The sequence below is a fragment of the Leptonychotes weddellii genome, chromosome 3, assembly GCF_054177405.1.
Source record: "Leptonychotes weddellii isolate Sample4059 chromosome 3, ASM5417740v2, whole genome shotgun sequence".
Lineage (NCBI taxonomy): Eukaryota > Metazoa > Chordata > Mammalia > Carnivora > Phocidae > Leptonychotes > Leptonychotes weddellii.
The window spans coordinates 105,977,143-105,995,060 of record NC_138371.1 but is presented as its reverse complement, the minus strand read 5'-3'; the positions used below and the strand labels follow the sequence as shown (position 1 = coordinate 105,995,060).

At 42.1% G+C, this 17,918-nt stretch overlaps 1 protein-coding gene across 4 annotated transcripts in view; it reads left to right on the top strand.

The window, feature by feature from the left end:
* Nucleotides 1-17,661, top strand: part of MIPEP (mitochondrial intermediate peptidase) — a 177,182-nt gene extending 159,521 nt beyond the window's left edge. For 2 of the 4 annotated variants that reach the window (XM_081814734.1, XM_081814731.1), the window contains one exon: nt 17,401-17,661. In XM_081814734.1, coding sequence (XP_081670860.1) covers nt 17,401-17,439 — 39 coding nt within the window. In that variant the 3' untranslated portion in view covers nt 17,440-17,661. Of the gene's footprint in view, nt 1-9,249; nt 9,667-17,400 lie in introns of those variants that run through there. The other 2 variants (XM_081814733.1, XM_081814730.1) reach the window with 2 other exon arrangements.
* The last annotated feature ends 257 nt before the right edge of the window (nt 17,662-17,918 follow it).

The window sequence follows — 17,918 nt, the reverse complement described above, 5'->3', positions numbered from 1 at the left end:
TTTGACAATTGGGAAAATCAATCAAGCTAGTGTTGAACAATGACTGTTTATGTAGCTTTCTTACTTTTAAACATCAGCTGTACCTCTGCCGACAGACAGGACTTCCTGCTCCTTGCCTGCTGTCATGTTCGTACTGTACAGATAACATCAAAAGTAAAGCCCCATGTTAAGCACATTTGGCCTATTAGGTTAGTAATCAGGTTATTAAAAAATAAGTAAATAAAAATATCAATGCTCATTACCTAAAGACACTGTGTCAATAAGACATCAATCTTTTTCAAGCAGACAGGATATTTTGAGTCCATTTAATACTTGTGTCATCCTGTCAATGAGAGCTGTCTCAAAGTGGGATGAATTTGCCTTGTGACAAAGTGGGTTTCCCATCATTCCAACTGTCTGGGAAGAAGGGCTTCAGGAAGCTAATCAGTACCAGGTCCCTTTGGTAACTCTGGAATCGAAACACTAGCTTGATTGATTTTCCCAATTGTCAAAAAGCATATGCAGTGACTTCAAGAGAAAAGGCAATTTCCATTGGTTTATGGCACTCAAAATTGGTTGTAGTTATTACTTGCAGTTTTAAAACATGCAGTTAACATTTAATCATGTCATCTGGTTAATCCCTAAATATTGCCACGTACGGCACAAAGCTGGCAGGCCTAACATCATATGAGAATAATAAACGCACGCAGGCTTTGGATGGTTATTCCTGAGTTTGCTTTTTAAATATGCCTCTTTGCTTTTTGTTTTTTTAACTAAGTGGGATTTTCAAGGGAGAGATGAAGGGAGGACAGGTTCTGCCTGACTTAGCCAACATCTGTGCCCTCTGGGCATGTATGCCCTGTGGCATATGAGTGCCCACCCCGGAGTGTATTTTACATTTGTGACTTGTGAGGCAGCCCCTCGGATATATTAAATATTAAAAGATAAGATGATTTAAAACTACTAGCATGCCAAGCAGAACTGTGCTGTTCGAGGTAAATCGGATGACTTTGGATGGGTTGCTCAAATGTTTAGAAATAGAGATCATCTTTATTTCCCTCTTGTTCTTGGGCCTGTCCTGTTGCCCTCTGCCTCCTTACTCTGCTTTGGTTTGTTTTTTTCCTAGCACATAGTTACTTCCCGACATAATGTAACCTGTATTATTTCACGTATTGGTTTGTGGTCTGTGCCCTCCAAGAAGCTGTCTGCCCCGTGACAGGAGGGGCACTGTTCTGAGCACGGCCATATCCCCAGCGCCTGCAATAGGCAGTCAGTAAACATAAAGATGAAAATATACTTACCAGGTGGAATATTTCTTGTGCCATAAAAAACTGGTGATTATTAGAAGAGGGCGGGTTTTTACTCACCTTGTCTGAGAAGTTTTATATCACATAAATACTTCTAAGGGTTTTGTGGGCCCGAATATTTTTGCAAAGCTCTTTTCTAATGTAAAAGAAAAAAAATATATATATATATAGTGAACGTGCTTGTTCACTCTGACTTCGTGGCATCGAGTCTGCCCAGCTGTCGGGATATCCAGTTTGCCTTGGTCCTCCTGCCGCTCGTCCTAGCTTCCCCTCCCCACCGTGCCCACACCGGGACCCCAGCTTTGCTGGCCTCAATCCGTTTCTGGTCCCAGAGTCTTCATCAGCAGGTAGAACAGAGCCAGGGCTCCTCAGTGAACGCCGTCCATTTCGCTACCCAACGTATTTTGTGTTCTTGGTGGAGCTTTTCCTCTAAACAGCACCTATATTTATTACACTGTATGTAACCAGTGTTCTACAAGGTAGAATAAAATAGATCATTCCTTGTGTTCTAGAATTCCTGTAATGCAAGACCAAGTCAGTGTGGTGAATGAATAGTTATTTAAGAAACAGGCGTTAAAGTGGAAAATGCTTTCTCTACTATGGGAGGTCAGAGATAAATACTGCAACTTGATTGATGGCAGTAAGTAGCGGGCTTTGTTAAAGGAGGTGAGGCAACTCTTGGGGCTTCCTTCAAGTAGGACCAACTCTAACCTCTCCCTGGGGTCCAGTGGTCCCTGAGGCCTTGGCCTTCGACACCACCTCTCTCTGACGTCTCTTCCTCCTGCCAGCTGCCTTGTGTGCGTTGGCTTCCAGGACCATTTGCTTTTAGCCACACCACCTTTGCCTAAGACTGAAGGCGCTCTCCTGAATTCTGTCTTTGGTCAAAACGTAACACTTTAATATCCTTAGGTAAGTGACCGGTAGATAATGTGATAGAATAAAAAAGGCATTGTTAGTTGTTGATGACGTTAATTCATTTAAGCTTAGTGAATGTTTATTGAATACTGCTAACCAGGCACTTCAGGGACACAGAAATAAGCAGGAATAATGTAGAGATCCCACATCTATGTGAGAGGTTCCTGTCAGATTTACAAAAGGCAGCCCCCTCTGGGAGGTGGAATTGTGGAAAGGTGCCCACTCAGGGGCTTGCACCAGAACACAGGCTGGGGGCCTGCAGGGTTCCTGGGTTTCAGCCACTCCTGCTCCCAGCCAGCCACCTTTGTACTGGGCACAGACTGGACAAGCAGGTGAGGCAGTCTGGAAGGGGGTGTGCTGACGGTATAGACCTAAGTAAACATGACAGGATGCTGAGCCTCGGGAAAGCTCTCTACATACCTGTTATGTTAATGGGCACAACATCTGGGACTCTGCAGCCTGATTTCCCCAGATGCTCTAACCAAAATATACCCAATCTAATCCCAGAGACAGGTAGCATTCGGTAACAATCAGAGGCACCCACCCTTGGAAGAGCCACTCAGATGCTCTTTGCTTATAAAAATACAAGGTCAGTATTTCAATGATACAAATAAACAAAAGAGAAAAGATGTGGGTGTTATAAGTGGAATGCCTTTATGGAAAGAGCAATTTTTTTTTTTTAATTTCTAAATAAATAGCCTTTGGAGCACTGAGAATAAGTAATTTCTGTGATCAAACACACCAAATAGATAACTGCATACTACCGTACTAGAAACGGAGGAGCATTTTATATAATTTTTACAGTGTAGGGTAATAGAAACTACATGGCGTATTGATTTCTTTTTTTTTTTTTTAAAGATTTTATTTATTTATTTGAGAGAGCGAGAATGAGAGAGAGTACATGAGAAGGGGGAGGGTCAGAGGGAGAAGCAGGCTCCTCGCTGAGCAGGGAGCCCGATGCGGAACTCGATCCCGGGACTCCAGGATCATGACCTGAGCCGAAGGCAGTCGCTTAACCAACTGAGCCACCCAGGCGCCCTGGCGTATTGATTTCTTTACACCAGTAAAAGGAAGTCAGCCTTTACCAGGAAATGACAGATCTTTTTCTTCTGTAAAACTTAACCCGGAAGTATCTACTATCCTTGGATTTTTTTTTTTTTTTCCTATTTCATTGTCAATGTTCCACTGACTAAATTCAACAGCATAATTTTTGCTAGCAAAGAGGATGAAAAGCCTGTGGAGAAGAAACTTTTAAACAGAATTTTAACTTTTTTTTTTTTTCAGAATTTTCACTTTTAACCTGTCAATGTGTACTACATTATATATAAAATGTATACACACACACACACATATATGGCACTTTTCATTTCGGTACAATGCCTTGCTTGCGAGTGAGTATTGATTATCAAACAACTGTCTAGAAGGGGTGGGTAGAGAACCCCTTTAGATGAAAGGCCATGGCACTGTGTGTTCACTGGTGCTCAGAGTAGAGCACCTCTTACTAAACCCTGAGTATCACAAGTTCCTCCCCAAATGATTTCAGATAGTGTGCAGGAAGGAGATTCGCTATGCAGAAAAGGTCATGGGAAAATGACATAATGGAAGTCACAATGCAAGTTGGTTAGATGCGGACACAGACAGTATCTGTAAGGCACGAACATTAATCTGCAGCGTGGCCCTAGAGAAACTGAGTAACTCTGTGTGCCAAGCTTTTAAATGGTCTCGTCAGGATTTGACCCAGGCCATCATATTTTCAAAGCCCTTGGGATGCCCACTGCATCTGCCGGCTCACGGCGCTCCTCCCCTGCCCTCGTGGAGCTATAGACTCTCGATACGCTTTTTTGTTGCAGTTTACTTTTGGTGAGTGGTGCTCACTTTGGTCGTCTTCTCTGAATCCTGGGAAGCTGTCATTTTCTACTTGCCATGTAGATGTGATGGAGCCCTCTGCCATTTGTGTAGTCATCTGAGACAGCATCTCTGAAGTCTGGCTTTATTTGAGATATGAGAGCCTTTTTGTTCCCAAGTAAATAACTTGTAGTAGACGCATTCCAGGAAGGACACCAGCAATTCCACTTTTAGATTATATCAACTGTAACTACGTTCTAAAGGAATGCAGATAATATTCCTTCAGCTCTTTTTGATTGCTTAATGGAAATGTTATAAAATCTACTTTAAAGATGGTCATTATAGATGCTGTTCTTAACATGTGGTTACAAATGTGTGCTGTTGGCAGTGGCTAAAAACAGGTTAGAAAAGCAGATGTCATTTCTCCAAAGCTCTTGATCTAGATTCTTAGCTTGACACCCCAAGGCATCAAGCTTCAAGTGTGGAGCAAATTAGAAGCCCTGAGTTTCTTAGGCAGGACTGGGTTCCGAGGGACACTGGTGCATTTCCATCTAGCGAGCATACCAATAAAAGGCAAAATAATAATAGTAGTGGCAGAAATTTAGAGCAGATTTTAGTGGAACAGTTGAAACTGGCATTCGCTAACCAACTCTTGTTTGAAATGCTGCCAGAGAGCATAGAGACAGGAAAATGTCTCTTGGTTTAATTGGATCATTTCCTGAAAGATCGTTTTACAAGATATCTTCCAGTGTTTATTTGAGGCTTTTCAACTATCTCTAAGAGAAACTTTTTCCTTTTGATTATTATGTAACATTACTAATAACGAAACTAGATCAAGGAACGATCAAGCCAAAACCCAATTTTCTTTTACTTAATTCATCTTGACATTAAAGTTTTTTTTTAAATAGAATAATCCCTTCTTAATCTCAGAGTGTTCACCTCTCAAATATTTGAATAACATTATCAAGTTCTTTTTCTACCTCATCACACAAGGTAGGGAATGTCAAGTAACACGTGTGTTGTTTTTTAATCTTTCTCCTTACAGAACTAAAGGTATGTTTAGTTTGATTAAGCCGTAGGGTCAGGAGGATGGCTAAACTCCACTATGTTTTCCCTTCAATCGGTCTAAAGAAAACAGAGCTTTAAAAAATTCTCAAAATCTTAAATCACACACTCAAAATAATTGGAATTCTGGCCCCTTGTTCCCCACTGTCTTCCGTTCCATGCACATGCTTTTTTCACTTCAGGATAGGAATTTTGTCAAAACACCACAGTGGCCTCACATACTGATTTTCCTGAGATAACTAGTTGGGTATTAAGCAGTTACGACTAATTTCTACTGCTTTTATATTTCTGGATTTGAGTGGCAGGGCGAGAGTAACAGCAACAGCAACAACAACAAGCACGAGAGCGGTACGAGTAACTACTTCTAGAAACATCCGTGCAGTGTGTTTGCTGTCCCAGATGCTGTGCTCAGCTCGGCGCCCTGCTCGGCAGGGTCCTGCGGCGCTTACTGCCCAGGGTCACACCGGAGCAACGGAACCATGACTCACATTCAGGGTGAGCTGGTTATCTCTTAAACTTACTTTTCAGCTTATACCAGGAAGCTTTGGCTTTAGAAAAGGTTGTGCGCATCTTCTGCCGTATTTTCCCGCTTGTTCTTTTACAGTGTTTGGCACCTGAGTTGCTTGTCACAAATACACTGATGCTCAAGGAGGATACCGTTGGGTTCCCAGAGCAAGCTTTCCTGGGGACAGATGTTGGCGTATGCTAACTAGCATTGATAAGGTATCAACTGGCTTACATGTCGTAAAGTGGTTCTGTAGCAAAATCAGATTTGTTGAGTGAGAACGCGTGCATGCCCAGCAAGGTGGGGTACTTTACAACACACTCATTGGCAGCAACCTTCCTGTCTGGCATGGCGTAACAGGAACAAATGAGGAAAGCATGTCATGGAACCAGACTTAGAATTTAGTGGCTCCAGGATTATGACATAGTTTCAATAATAGAGGTAAATGGCAACGGGGAATAATAGCCAAGTGAATAGAATCCCTAATCTTTGGCTTGTTTGCATATTTACTCAACGTGGCCTCTGAATTAGCTGAGAGCTTTTTGGAAGAAAGAAATGGAAGAGAAAGGAGCACCTGCGTTCTCAAGGCTCAGACCTCCCTTTTGTAAATGCACTGATTTTTGAAGAGGGTGTGTATGTGTTTAATGTGTGGGTGTGTTTGTTTAAGGAAGACATGGAGCTTCAAAAGGCAAACTGTTTTGTAACCCAGAAGTGTAATTGTAAATGGAGTTATTACATCTGACGATGAAGTTAAAATAAACCAATTTGGAAACAGATCGCATATGTGGGGCTCCACTGGCTGGATCAGCTTCTTTCCCGCAGGAAGCTCAGATGCTCTGTGTCAATCCATTCGGCCACCCTGTAGACAGAAGCTTCTATTTGACCAGAGACTGATAGTAACCCAGCCTAGGGGGCAGTCAGGTTTTTTCAGTTCAAAGGAAGAAAGGAATTTCACTTTCTGGCTGATACTGTGGTTTGCCCAGGAACTGATTGTAGATAGTGGGAATCCACCTTTAGAAAAAGGTGTGGGTAACCACAGCCTTGTAGCAGAGAAAAACTTCAAAGTGGAGAAGGTGAGCAATACAGTTGCCCTAGGCTTGGGAGAGACAGATCTGGAATGAGAGTTCTGATCTCGTAAAATTCACTTTAGACTTTTCAAACTGCCAGGCCAGCCTTTGTACTGTAATTCTTTATCAGGCTGAGCTGCGTTTGGCACATATAATTATTTCAGTGCACAAAAAAATAGCCATTTACTCTTATGATGGGTTTTTTTTTTTTTTAAGATTTTATATATTTATTTGACAGAGAGAGAGACAGCGAGAGAGGGAACACAAGCAGGGGGAGTGGGAGAGGGAGAAGCAGGCTTCCCACCGAGCAGGGAGCCAGACGTGGGGCTCGATCCCAGGACGCTGGGATCATGACCTGAGCCGAAGGCAGACGCTTAACCGACTGAGCCACCCAGGCGCCCCTTATGATGGGTTTTTAGAGCTGGTAGTGGTGTTGGGAATACACAGACATGCCTTTTCACTCATTCCTAGATCTGGAGAGAGGATCTGCCTGTCGGCATATCCCCCTTATTCTTACGTTTGCTAACGGAGGCTGGAGGTGGCGGAGCCGGCTTACCATCTGGGCAAAGCAAAGGCTCCATCTTAGTACTTTGGAACCTCTTCCTCCTTGTTTTTTAAATTGTGGTAAAGTATATATGAGGGCGCCTGGGTGGCTCAGATGGTTAACCGTCTGCCTTCGGCTCAGGTCATGATCCCACGGTCCTGGGATCGAGTCCCGCATTGGGCTCCCTGCTCAGCGGGGAGCCTGCTTCTCCCTCTGCCTCTCTCTCTCTGTCTCTTATGAATAAATAAATAAAATCTTTAAAAAAAAAGTATATATGATAAAAAATTTACCATTTTAACCATTCTTAAATATGTGTTTCAGTGGCCTTCACAATGTTGTATATTCACAATTCTGTGTAACCATCACTACTGTCCACTTCCAGAACTTTCCCATCATCCCAGTGATCTCTTCTTGATAAACCTTTTCTCACAGCTACTAACAAGGGAGAAAAATAGATCGATTTTAGTTGCATTTTTTGTTTCCTTCTTTTAGCAGATAAACAGTTATCTCCTAAAAAGCAGAGGGCAAAAAGTAGAAAAAAGTAAAGCAAACAGTGATTCATTAGCTGGGTAATTAGCTTGTGATTGTGAGTTTGATGATCATATCCTAAATACTTAATCGTAGACCAATGTTTGGGAATTCAGCTTGTGCACATAAATAAATAAGTAAATAAACAACCTCATCCTTTAACTCACTGAACTGGGAAGTAGGTTTTCCTTAAACCTTTGGATCTGATTGTTATTGCTATCAGCTATGGAGCATTTTCTGTCTTAAATGTGCTATCTTTTTAAATTCTTATAGCAATCTAGCAAAGTAGATGACACTTTGCCAATTTTATGATCTTCCGACATTATATTACACTCTAACATTTTACCTTCATTCAGATTGCTCTTAGCAGAAGTGAGGTATAGGAAGTGAAGTGACTGGTGTAAGGCCTCTTAAGCAGTTGGTTATCTTAGGTAATTGCTTACCAAACCCTTGCTCTAACCATCAGGATACAGTACCTTGTTTAGAGGCATTTCAAGTTTTGCTTAGAAAAGGAAGAATTTATCTTACCTCTCTATTCCTCCTTGGCAACCCTTCAAAGGAAAACTTTTGTGTAGTCAGAAAAGGAGAACTACATTGAAATTTAAGTTATAAAATGCTATGCCGAACCAGGTAATGTTCCACTCAGCCTAAAATCCTAACCTGCACATTGCCCCCAAGGCTGTTTATCGAACCACATGGTAGTGACTCTGACCAGCAGGCTCTGGTCCCAGTAGGGAGTTCCCAGGACGTTTCTTTTTGGGAGCCTATAGCTTTTCTTGGTCCACCAGCCTGACCCTTAAATAAATGACACCTGTAGGTCCTAACTATAAACTTGACTGATATAATTTAAACCAAGTACCAGTGTCTGGAAATGTAAGATTATGATTGGCTTTTAGCTTTGGTTTTTAACAGAACTGCTATTTGTCCCTAGCCATCTTGGGCTCTGAACACCGTGCCAGTCCCATAGATAGCAGGTCTACATCCACCTGGCACCCAAATATGCAACACCCAGGCCTCGGCTTTCCTCGACAGCTTTGGACACACATCCAATCCACGAACTTCCGTTGCACCTTTGAAACCCACAAATGTAAGGGCGATTTTTTCCCCTTGATTCAGCAAGGAAAGAACCAGCTTCAGGAGGACCCAAACACTACTGAGATGATCCCACCCTGCTTCTTAGCAGACCTCCCATCACACTCCTACCACACCTGGCCAAGATGGTGAGGCAGAGGAATACTTGTGTTTCCTCTTTGGCCTGGAAGACCCTCCTTTCTTCCCCAGTGAACTTGGAGAGAGGAAATCTGACATAAAGCTTGCTGTATATCACTTAGACTTTATGAATCTGAGGAAAGACAGTCATTTAAATGAAAAAAAAATTACCTGCTCAAGCTCTGGGTATAGCAAGTTGATCCTTAATCAAACAAAAATATCAGTGTCCCCAGGTGTCACTAAATCCCTTTTAACAACTTGTGAACTGATCTTTTTATCAACTAGGAATCTTCTTGGAAAAAAATCGAACCAAGCCTGGCTTACCAAAGCAGAATGTTTTGGAACAATATGGAGATGGCCACAAAATCAAAGGAAGAAGTCCCAGCAGGGCCCAGAAAGAGCAGCTTCCCACACCTTCAGGGTGCTGGTGCCACGAGGGGCCCCTGACTCCGTCACTCCCTCCTTTGTACCAGTTCTGGACCTTATATGCACCTTTGTTCTGTATTAACATGATGTATCTCCATGGTTTTCTTTCATGGTATTTCATTAAGTAATGAACTGGTCAAGAACAGAAATAATGTCCTGCTCATATCTGTGTGCCTGGTGTCTTTAGCACACAGTGCTTGGCACACAGGTACCCAGAACATTTAATTTTTTATAAATGTTTGAACAGACTTTCCGTCTTTTTTTTTTTTTTTTTAAGATCTTATTTGAGAGAGAGAGCATGCGCGCATGAGCAGGGGGAGCTGCAGGCAGAGGGAGAAGCAGACTCCCTGCTGAGCAGGGAGCCCACTGAGGAGCTGGATCCCAGGACCCTGAGATCATGACCTGAGCCGAAGGCAGACGCTTAACGACTAAGCCACCCGGGCGCGCAGACTTTCTGTCTTAAATGGAGTAGGGCATGACTGTGGTTCTGTTCACTGCCATGGTGCATGGAGCTCGGCAGCCAGGGAGGGCGTCCTTTCTGAACCTCTTAAAGGAGGGAGCTAAGTCTATAGGGAGTCGACCTCAGCAACATCCAGCACCTCCCCACTATGAATCACCCTACGATGACTCCATTTTCAGAATTCATGACATTCTTTTTTTTTTTTTTTTAAGATTTTATATATTTATTTGACAGAGACAGAGACAGTGAGAGCAGGAACACAAGCAGGGGGAGTGGGAGAGGTAGAAGCAGGCCTCCCGCTGAGCAGGGAGCCTGATGCGGGGCTCGATCCCAGGACCCTGGGATCATGACCTGAGCCAAAGGCAGACATTTAACGACTGAGCCACCCAGGCGCCCTCAATTCATGACATTCTTGCTGACCACCGGCTCCTGTAGTGACTTCCTGGTCTTTTTCCTGGAGAAGGAGCCCCAGCTGGGCCCTCTGGGCTCCTAGTGACGGAGGTCTGATTACAGTTCTCAAGCTCAGAACAGTCAGAATTGCTACATGGAAGAAGCCTCTGAGATGTGTTCCGAGCTGTCCTCACAAGAGAGGCAATAATCGAAAAACACAAAGCACTGTTTCCCAGGGAGTTGCTAGTAAGCAAAATACACTCTGCTAACTTTTCTAAAATAAAAACGCTGCCGCCACCCCCTGAAGCACGCCTCCCATCTGGGAGACTGACCTCTCAAGCAAGGCCCGTCACGGTGTCATGCTCCTCCCACAGCTCCGTGCCTTATGGCAGCTTCCCTTCTGGCTGCCTCCTCCGCCCCCAGACTTTCAGACTGTTTTCATGCCAAATCCACTTGATCCTTTCAGGTGCTTTTCCAGCCAGCTGTGTCCTCTCTCTTGAGGCTTGGTAATCATAACTTTGAACAGCGTCCCAAACAAACCCTACTTTTGTTTCCTAAGATTGTTTCCCATTTCACTTGAGAAACAAATATTTTTTAGTTTAGTTAAATAAAAAACTAATACAATCTTTCTTGCCTCATACTTTTCAAGTTATGGTTGCCCGTGGAGAGAAACCCGATCTCATTTTCCACTTTAATCAGTTTCCACATGTCCATCTGGGCTGTGGTTCTCACACTTCATCAGGGTCACTGACTGCCGAGCCCACTCCCAGTTCCTGATTCGTTAGGCCTGGGGTTCCAGACCCAACTTTTGTATTTCTAGCAGGTTCCCAGGTGATACCCATGATGTTCGTCAGAGAACTACACTCTTAGAACCAGTAGGTCATATATTTCTATAAAACAGATTCTTAGTCATTTTTATGTATAGTATATATACTCTATCTTCCTAATAAATAGTCAAGTCATCTTTTTGCCTACCTTCAATTGACTTTAGGCACTCTGGTCCACAGTGAGTGAGTGAGTGAGTGAAAGAAAAAATCCTTACAGAGATTTTATTTCTAGTTACTTCAGTCACCCTTCTTTGCTTTCACTAAACTTTGGCCACACTCAGCCACAGTTTTATTGGATTGGGCACCCTTGCTTAGTGTTCAGCAATATAGGAAATGGACCCAAAGAAGAGATAGAACTCTTCTACTTCTCTTCCAAGGCTCAAAATAATTCTAATGTTTTTAAGTGCCCCAATCATTTCCTGTATTCTCGAGGTGCTTAGTAAAAGGGGCCAGAACAAGAGTCCATCTCTGCCACATTGTCTTAGAGGTGTAATTAAACTGCCAACCAGGTGCCCTGTCATGTTCTCAAAGAATTGTATTAGTTGCACATCCGGACAGGCACTCAAGAGGTTAAAGAGTTCCTGCCAAGAAGGTGTTGATATTTAAATGATGGCCTGGTTAGATTATGTATTACATATCACAAACTAACAGGGCGTGAACTTGCAGCTTTGTACACATATACAACTCATCCTGGAGCCGACAAAATCCGTTCTTGGTAAAAGCATAGAAATAGGCATAGTTGGGAGACCCTTCAACATGTAAGGGCTTCTGTTTGCAAGGGGTTACCACAGATACTTGGAGGCCACCCAGAAAACATCCTTAAGTGCAGCACTCCTAGCTACTTTTCTCTGCCAGTATCATGCCTACAGCTGCAGGGGCAGCCAAGCGTGGCTGAGCATCGTGCCTGGAGAGGAAGAGCCATTTTCCTGGTCCCAGCCTCTTCAGCAGAGTTTACTCCCCATGTTCTCTGTGCTCTACCTCCGGGGATAGTTCAGTAGTTGTGACTGTGGGTGAAGTGTCCTCGGTAGCACCAAAACCCAGCTGCCCATAAAACAGTGGACATTTTGGCTTTGTGTTCAAGGCGGTAAGGGGACAGTTAATAAGTTGGGACCATATAGCCATGGGTGACATCAGGAAGCTGTCCGACCCTCCCCCAGCCCCCAGAATATCTCCACACAGGTGGGTTTTGTCAGATCTAGGATGCTGATGTTGAAATATGCACCTTTTTAGAATGTGTTGTTTTGCAAAATTCTAGGGCCTGAGGCAGTATAATATATCACAGTGCTCTGGGAGCATAGGCTCTGGCACCTGCCTTCAGGGTTCAACAAAAAAAGTAAGAGTTATTGACCTCTCTTCGCTCTGTTTTCTTACTTGTGAGATAGGTTCCTCACAGGTGGGTTTTAGCACAGTGCCTGGCGCACAGTGAATCCTCAGCAGATAACGGCCGTTATCACTTTGTTGTTTGTTTTCCCATAAACCCTTTCTAGACCAGCTGTGGGGGGTCAGGTCCTCCTGCCTGGCATCTATCCTTTCTTTATTCCAGCTCTGTGCCAATAGGCACCAGAAAGAAGAGCACATAGTATGATTTGGAAACCCTTATTGCTTCAAGAGTCAGTCTTGGAATCCTTTTGATATCATAATTTATTTTAGTGAGGCCCAGCATAATTGCCCTCGTACTTCAAGGTTATGAAACATGCTAGTTTGAGCAGAGCAGTCAAGACGAAAGTGTCCTGGCTTGTACCAACTTTTATTAGCCCATTTGCCTCTCAGGTAAAATGAAAAAAATAAATTAAATCATCATTCTTCAACTACTCATTATATATTCTCTCTTCCTCTGGGACGAGTAGATGAAACTCAACTACCTCTTTTCCTTTTTATGAACTAATATGTACAATGTCTGTCCTAATGCAGTTTTGTCTTTCTTAACATTGCTGTCAACACTTTTTGTAGTTGTGCAATTTCAGTCCTTTTGGCAACATCAGTCTGTCTTCCCGCCACCACCCCCTCCCCGAGTTAGGTGACTTCCACAGTGAAATATGTTTGTAAATTCCACCCACTTCTGGACCTAACAGCCCCAAGCTGGCTCCCAGGGGCTCCCAAGAAACTGCGGGTCTAATCATCACCCTTTAAGATCAAGACTTGAAGACAAAGGGGACATCTTTGTCAGCTTCTTAAAAAAATCAAGGAGTTCCTGGAATTTTTTTGACCATACACACATATAAAAGCTCATTTCAATTTTTCTAACTTGGGGAACTGCCCGAAAACACTGCATTTTTCTTTTAATTCTCTGTGTAGAAGTTAGTTCATGTTGACACTTGCAGAACATTTAAATCTAATTAAAGCAAGGATACCATGACAATATGCCAAGAGAAGTCTTGCCTCAGGATCTATTCTTTATCCCTTTGGGTCTTGATTTCCTCTTTTGGGGGCCTTCATCTTTAGCGGTCACATGGTGTACAAAATTACCAAACCATTTACTGCTGACCAGATTTGACTTAAAAATACCAGGAGTGTGTATGTTTTTAAAAGCTTTTGCTGTGGCCATGATTGCCGTTCTCTGAGATGCGGGCATGGTTGAGGATGGGAAATTGGAGAAGGACGTGTGATAGTTAGGTCCATGTTCCGAGAAGGACAGAGCAAGGTCATATTTATATTGACGGTTTGTCGAGTTAAAATGAACCACTTCAAAGGGGCAGGAGGCCATGCTTAACTGAATAGGTTGGCTCTAAATAGACAGGTTTTACCTTCTGACAGTTCCAGGCATTTAATTATAAACGACCAGTCATTTAATTATAGAATGTTTCACATACTAAAAGGAAGAAAAGGGTATAATAGGTTAACACATTCGATTGAAAGCCTTGTTTAAATGTTTTCCCTACAGCTGTTCCCTGCATTAAGAAACTTGGTGTGTAGGAAATCCATGAAACCCGATTTATTAATCAGATTGCTTCTACTTAAGCAATAACCTGCATCTGAAGATCCAGTGGGAAACGTGCTACACTAGCAATTATCAAAGATTCAGCATTTCTATCCTTAGTGACACAGCTGGATCAGAGGAAAGGCCTTCTTTAACCCATAGAGATTATTTTACTGTAAAAAGAAAATTGTGTTTTGAACTTTCATGTTGTAAATACAGAGCAATGACATTGTCTTTCAGTAACTGCTCCTTATTTCTCAGATCATTCCTTTTTCTTTTTTCTTTAAGATTATTTATTTATTTGACAGAGAGAGAGAGGGAGACAGCGAGAGAGGGAATACAAGCAGGGGGGAGTGGGAGAGGGAGAAGTAGGCTTCCCACGGAGCAGGGAGCCCGATGCGGGGCTCGATCCCAGGACCCTGAGCCGAAGGCAGATGCTTAATGACTGAGCCACCTGGGCGCCTCTCTCAGATCATTCCTGAATGGAGATAGTAGAATTTGAACTTGAATGAGGATGAAACTATTTTGGTCCACAGTTGAAAATATTACAATATTCTTATTGTTCTTAACTACTCCAGGTCTAGTTAGTGGCTTACGAGTATGTGTTTGGAGCTACTGTTTTTATGTCTGCCACACAAGCCAGTCCTTGGGCAGTTTCCCACACGGTCTCTCTCACCACTGGGAATGACCATGTCTGTGTGTCCCGTCCTGGGCCCGCCTCTGAGCTCTCTGTTCTCACTGCTGACTGAGGCCTGGTGGCCTGTACATGGAGCCACCCCCCTGGCACCTAAACTTGACAAGCTATCGGTTTTCTTCCAGCGCTCTGGCTCAGTTACCTTCCCATCCTGGTCACTCTGGTTCCAAACCTTAGAGTCTTCATGAAACATATCTCCCAGAGCCTCCCCCAGCCTTCCTCCAGCCCACTTAGACCACTTCGTGGTCAGTATACATTCTGCCTTTTCCCACCTTGGTACCTTCCTGCGTGGTCCTCTCCACCTGGAGGGCCCTAATTTGAACCCAAATCTTCTCTATCCTTCAAGTTTCTACTCAGATCCCAACCCCCCACAAAGCCTTCTAAATCACTCATCAGAATTCATCTTCCACCCTCTCTCCTCCCACCAATTGCACTTTGTATGCTGTTAACACCCACAGTTGACTTTTCCCCGATGTTTTATGTTTAACATTTTCAGATGTTCAGAAAAGTTGAATGACTAGCACAGTAAACACTCATGTATTTGCCATTTAGATTCTACAATGAACATTTTGTTGTCTTTGTCACACATCCAGCCATCCATTCCTCCATCAGCCCATCAATCCACCATGTATACATATTATATATATAATATATGTAGTTTTTCAAATCACATGTCAGACGGCATTACATTTTACCCAGACATTTTTATACGCATACTTGTTTACTTTTCTTTTTTAGATAAAATTTATATACAGTGAAATGAGTAAATCTTTAATGTAGCATTTAATGAATTCTGACGCAAGTATGCACCTTAGTAGCCAGTCACTATCCAGATATAGAACATTACCTTCACACCAGAAAGTTGGCTTGTGTCCCTTCTCAGTTGACTGTCATCTCCACTCCTGAAAGCATCCACTGTTCTGATATTTTTTCAGCACAGATTAGTTGGGCCAACTTTTGGACTTCCTATAAATGAAATCAAACAGGATATACTCCTCTGTGTAAGACTTTTTGAGATTCATCCATGTTCTTGCATATATCAGTGGGTTGTTCCTTTTTGTTGCTGAGTGATACTCCATTAACGAATATACCGTGTATGTTTATCCGTATCCTGTTGATAGAAACTTGTGTCATTTCCAGTTTAGGGTTGTAAAGTCCTTTTTTGTTGACATACCTTCATTTCCCTCAGGTAAATACCTAGGAGGAAATTGCTGGGTCATAGGGTAGGTGTGTGCTTAGTTTTATAAGAAACCACTAGATCTTTTTCTAAAGTGGTTGTACCATTTCACCCTTCCATCACTGATGTGTGACAATGCAGGCTGGCCCACAGCCTTGCCTACATTTGGTCTTTGTAATTTTAGCCATTCTGGTGGGTGTGTTGTATCTTTTTGTGGTTTCAGTTTTATTTTCCCAGATGACAATGATGTTCTATCTTCTCAGTGCCTGTTAGTTGTGTTTATTTTGTTGTCTTCTTTTGTGAAAGGTCTACTCAAATCTTTTGTCCATTTTAATTTTTTTAAAATTCTTTTTATGATAAGCTGGAGTCCTTTATATATTTTGGATACCAATCTAATGTGAGATATATATTATGTTGAGTGTTTTCTCCCATTCTGTCATTTACCTATTTTCTTCATTGTTTTTTTTAAAGAATAGAAGTTTCTTATTTTGATGAAATCAGTATTGCAATTTTTTTCTTTTATGGTTATTACTTTCTTGTCCAAAGGAACCTTTGCCTGCCTCAAAGTCGCAAAGGTATTTTCTTCGACACGCTTCATAATTTTAGCTTTTACAGTTATCCATATTGTGATGTAGCCTGTTCGTCTTTGACTGACCTGGCCTGATCCTTTCTACACAGCAAATACTCAAGATATACTGAATTGCGTTAAAGGTTGAGATTGTAATAGAGGACTCTAGCAATCTTTTAATGTCTCCGTGTTGAAATGAGTTTTATGGGATCCACCCCCAAATTAAATGCCAGTTTATAGAGCCCTGTCCAACCCTTGAGTTACCATTATCTGCCAAGAATATAGGTCAAGGCAACAGGTTGACTGCTTGAATATGTGTCTTTGGCTTCTTTGGAGTGAAGAGTAGAGATAGATTTAGCTTTTTACTGAATTGTTAATATGTGCTAGACACGATGCCTCATTGTTTTCTACTACATCTTCTTGTTTTATCTTGATAGCCACCTTGAATGTTGGATGAGGAAATCTGAGTACCAGAGATGTTAAGTGACTTCCTCATTATTCAATTAGAAAGTTGCAAAGCTAGGAGTTCTCCAAGATAGGAAAGTCTGGAGGAAAGCCAATAACTTGATTCTGATACAAGATTTCCACAAAAGAATAGCATTTAATTGATTTTAAAGTGTATGAAACTAGATAATAAAACTTGATAAACAACTAAACGTATTAAGTTCTGAACCAGTGCACTCAAAGATAACTAAAAATTCAGCCTAACATCACTCTAAGTATATAGTAATATCTGCAATATAAAAACTCTTGGGAAACGAATTTGGTCCTAAATCTCTATTAAAATCATAAGTAGCCTCAGGGTCCACCCACTGCCCAAGAATTTTTTTCACTCATGACTTTTTGTAGCGTTTACGTAAGCAGGTCATACAAGCTCTCATTTCAGAAAGCCAGAATGTTCCCCTCGTGTATAGTGTCTTTGTCCCTCTTTATTGTCTGCAGGTGGATGTGTTGGCTGATCTTTTCTTTGTTTGCAGGTATGCTTCAGAAGTGTCCTTCTATCGATGACTTTGTAAATGCCCTTGTTTCCGACTTGGATCCGGACTTTGAAACTTTCCTCATGGATTCTGAATGATGGAAGCACCTTGGCTCTTTTAAATCAAGGCCATGTAGATATGAACTATGTTGTAAATACTACAGCTGTGAACACTCGTTTCTGATTTCATTATTCACTTCTGTAATAACTTCTGAAAACCCTTAAACTGATGGAACTTGGAATAAATAATTTGTTTTAATTATGCTGGCTTTTAGCCTGTTTGGCAGATTTTTGAACATATGGAAATCTACTCAGTGAGCTAATAAAAACTAGAGCCTAGTGTTGTTAAATTCAAGGTATGGGCACTTCCTTCAGCCAACCAGTCTCCTGTTGAACTTTTCCCCTTGCATTGATCTCTAATTGGTTAAGTTAGAGACTTAATTAAAAGCAAACTTATTTTAGTTTGAAACAGTCTTCGGAAGAGTTACACAGTGTAGTTCTTTTGAATGATTACCATTG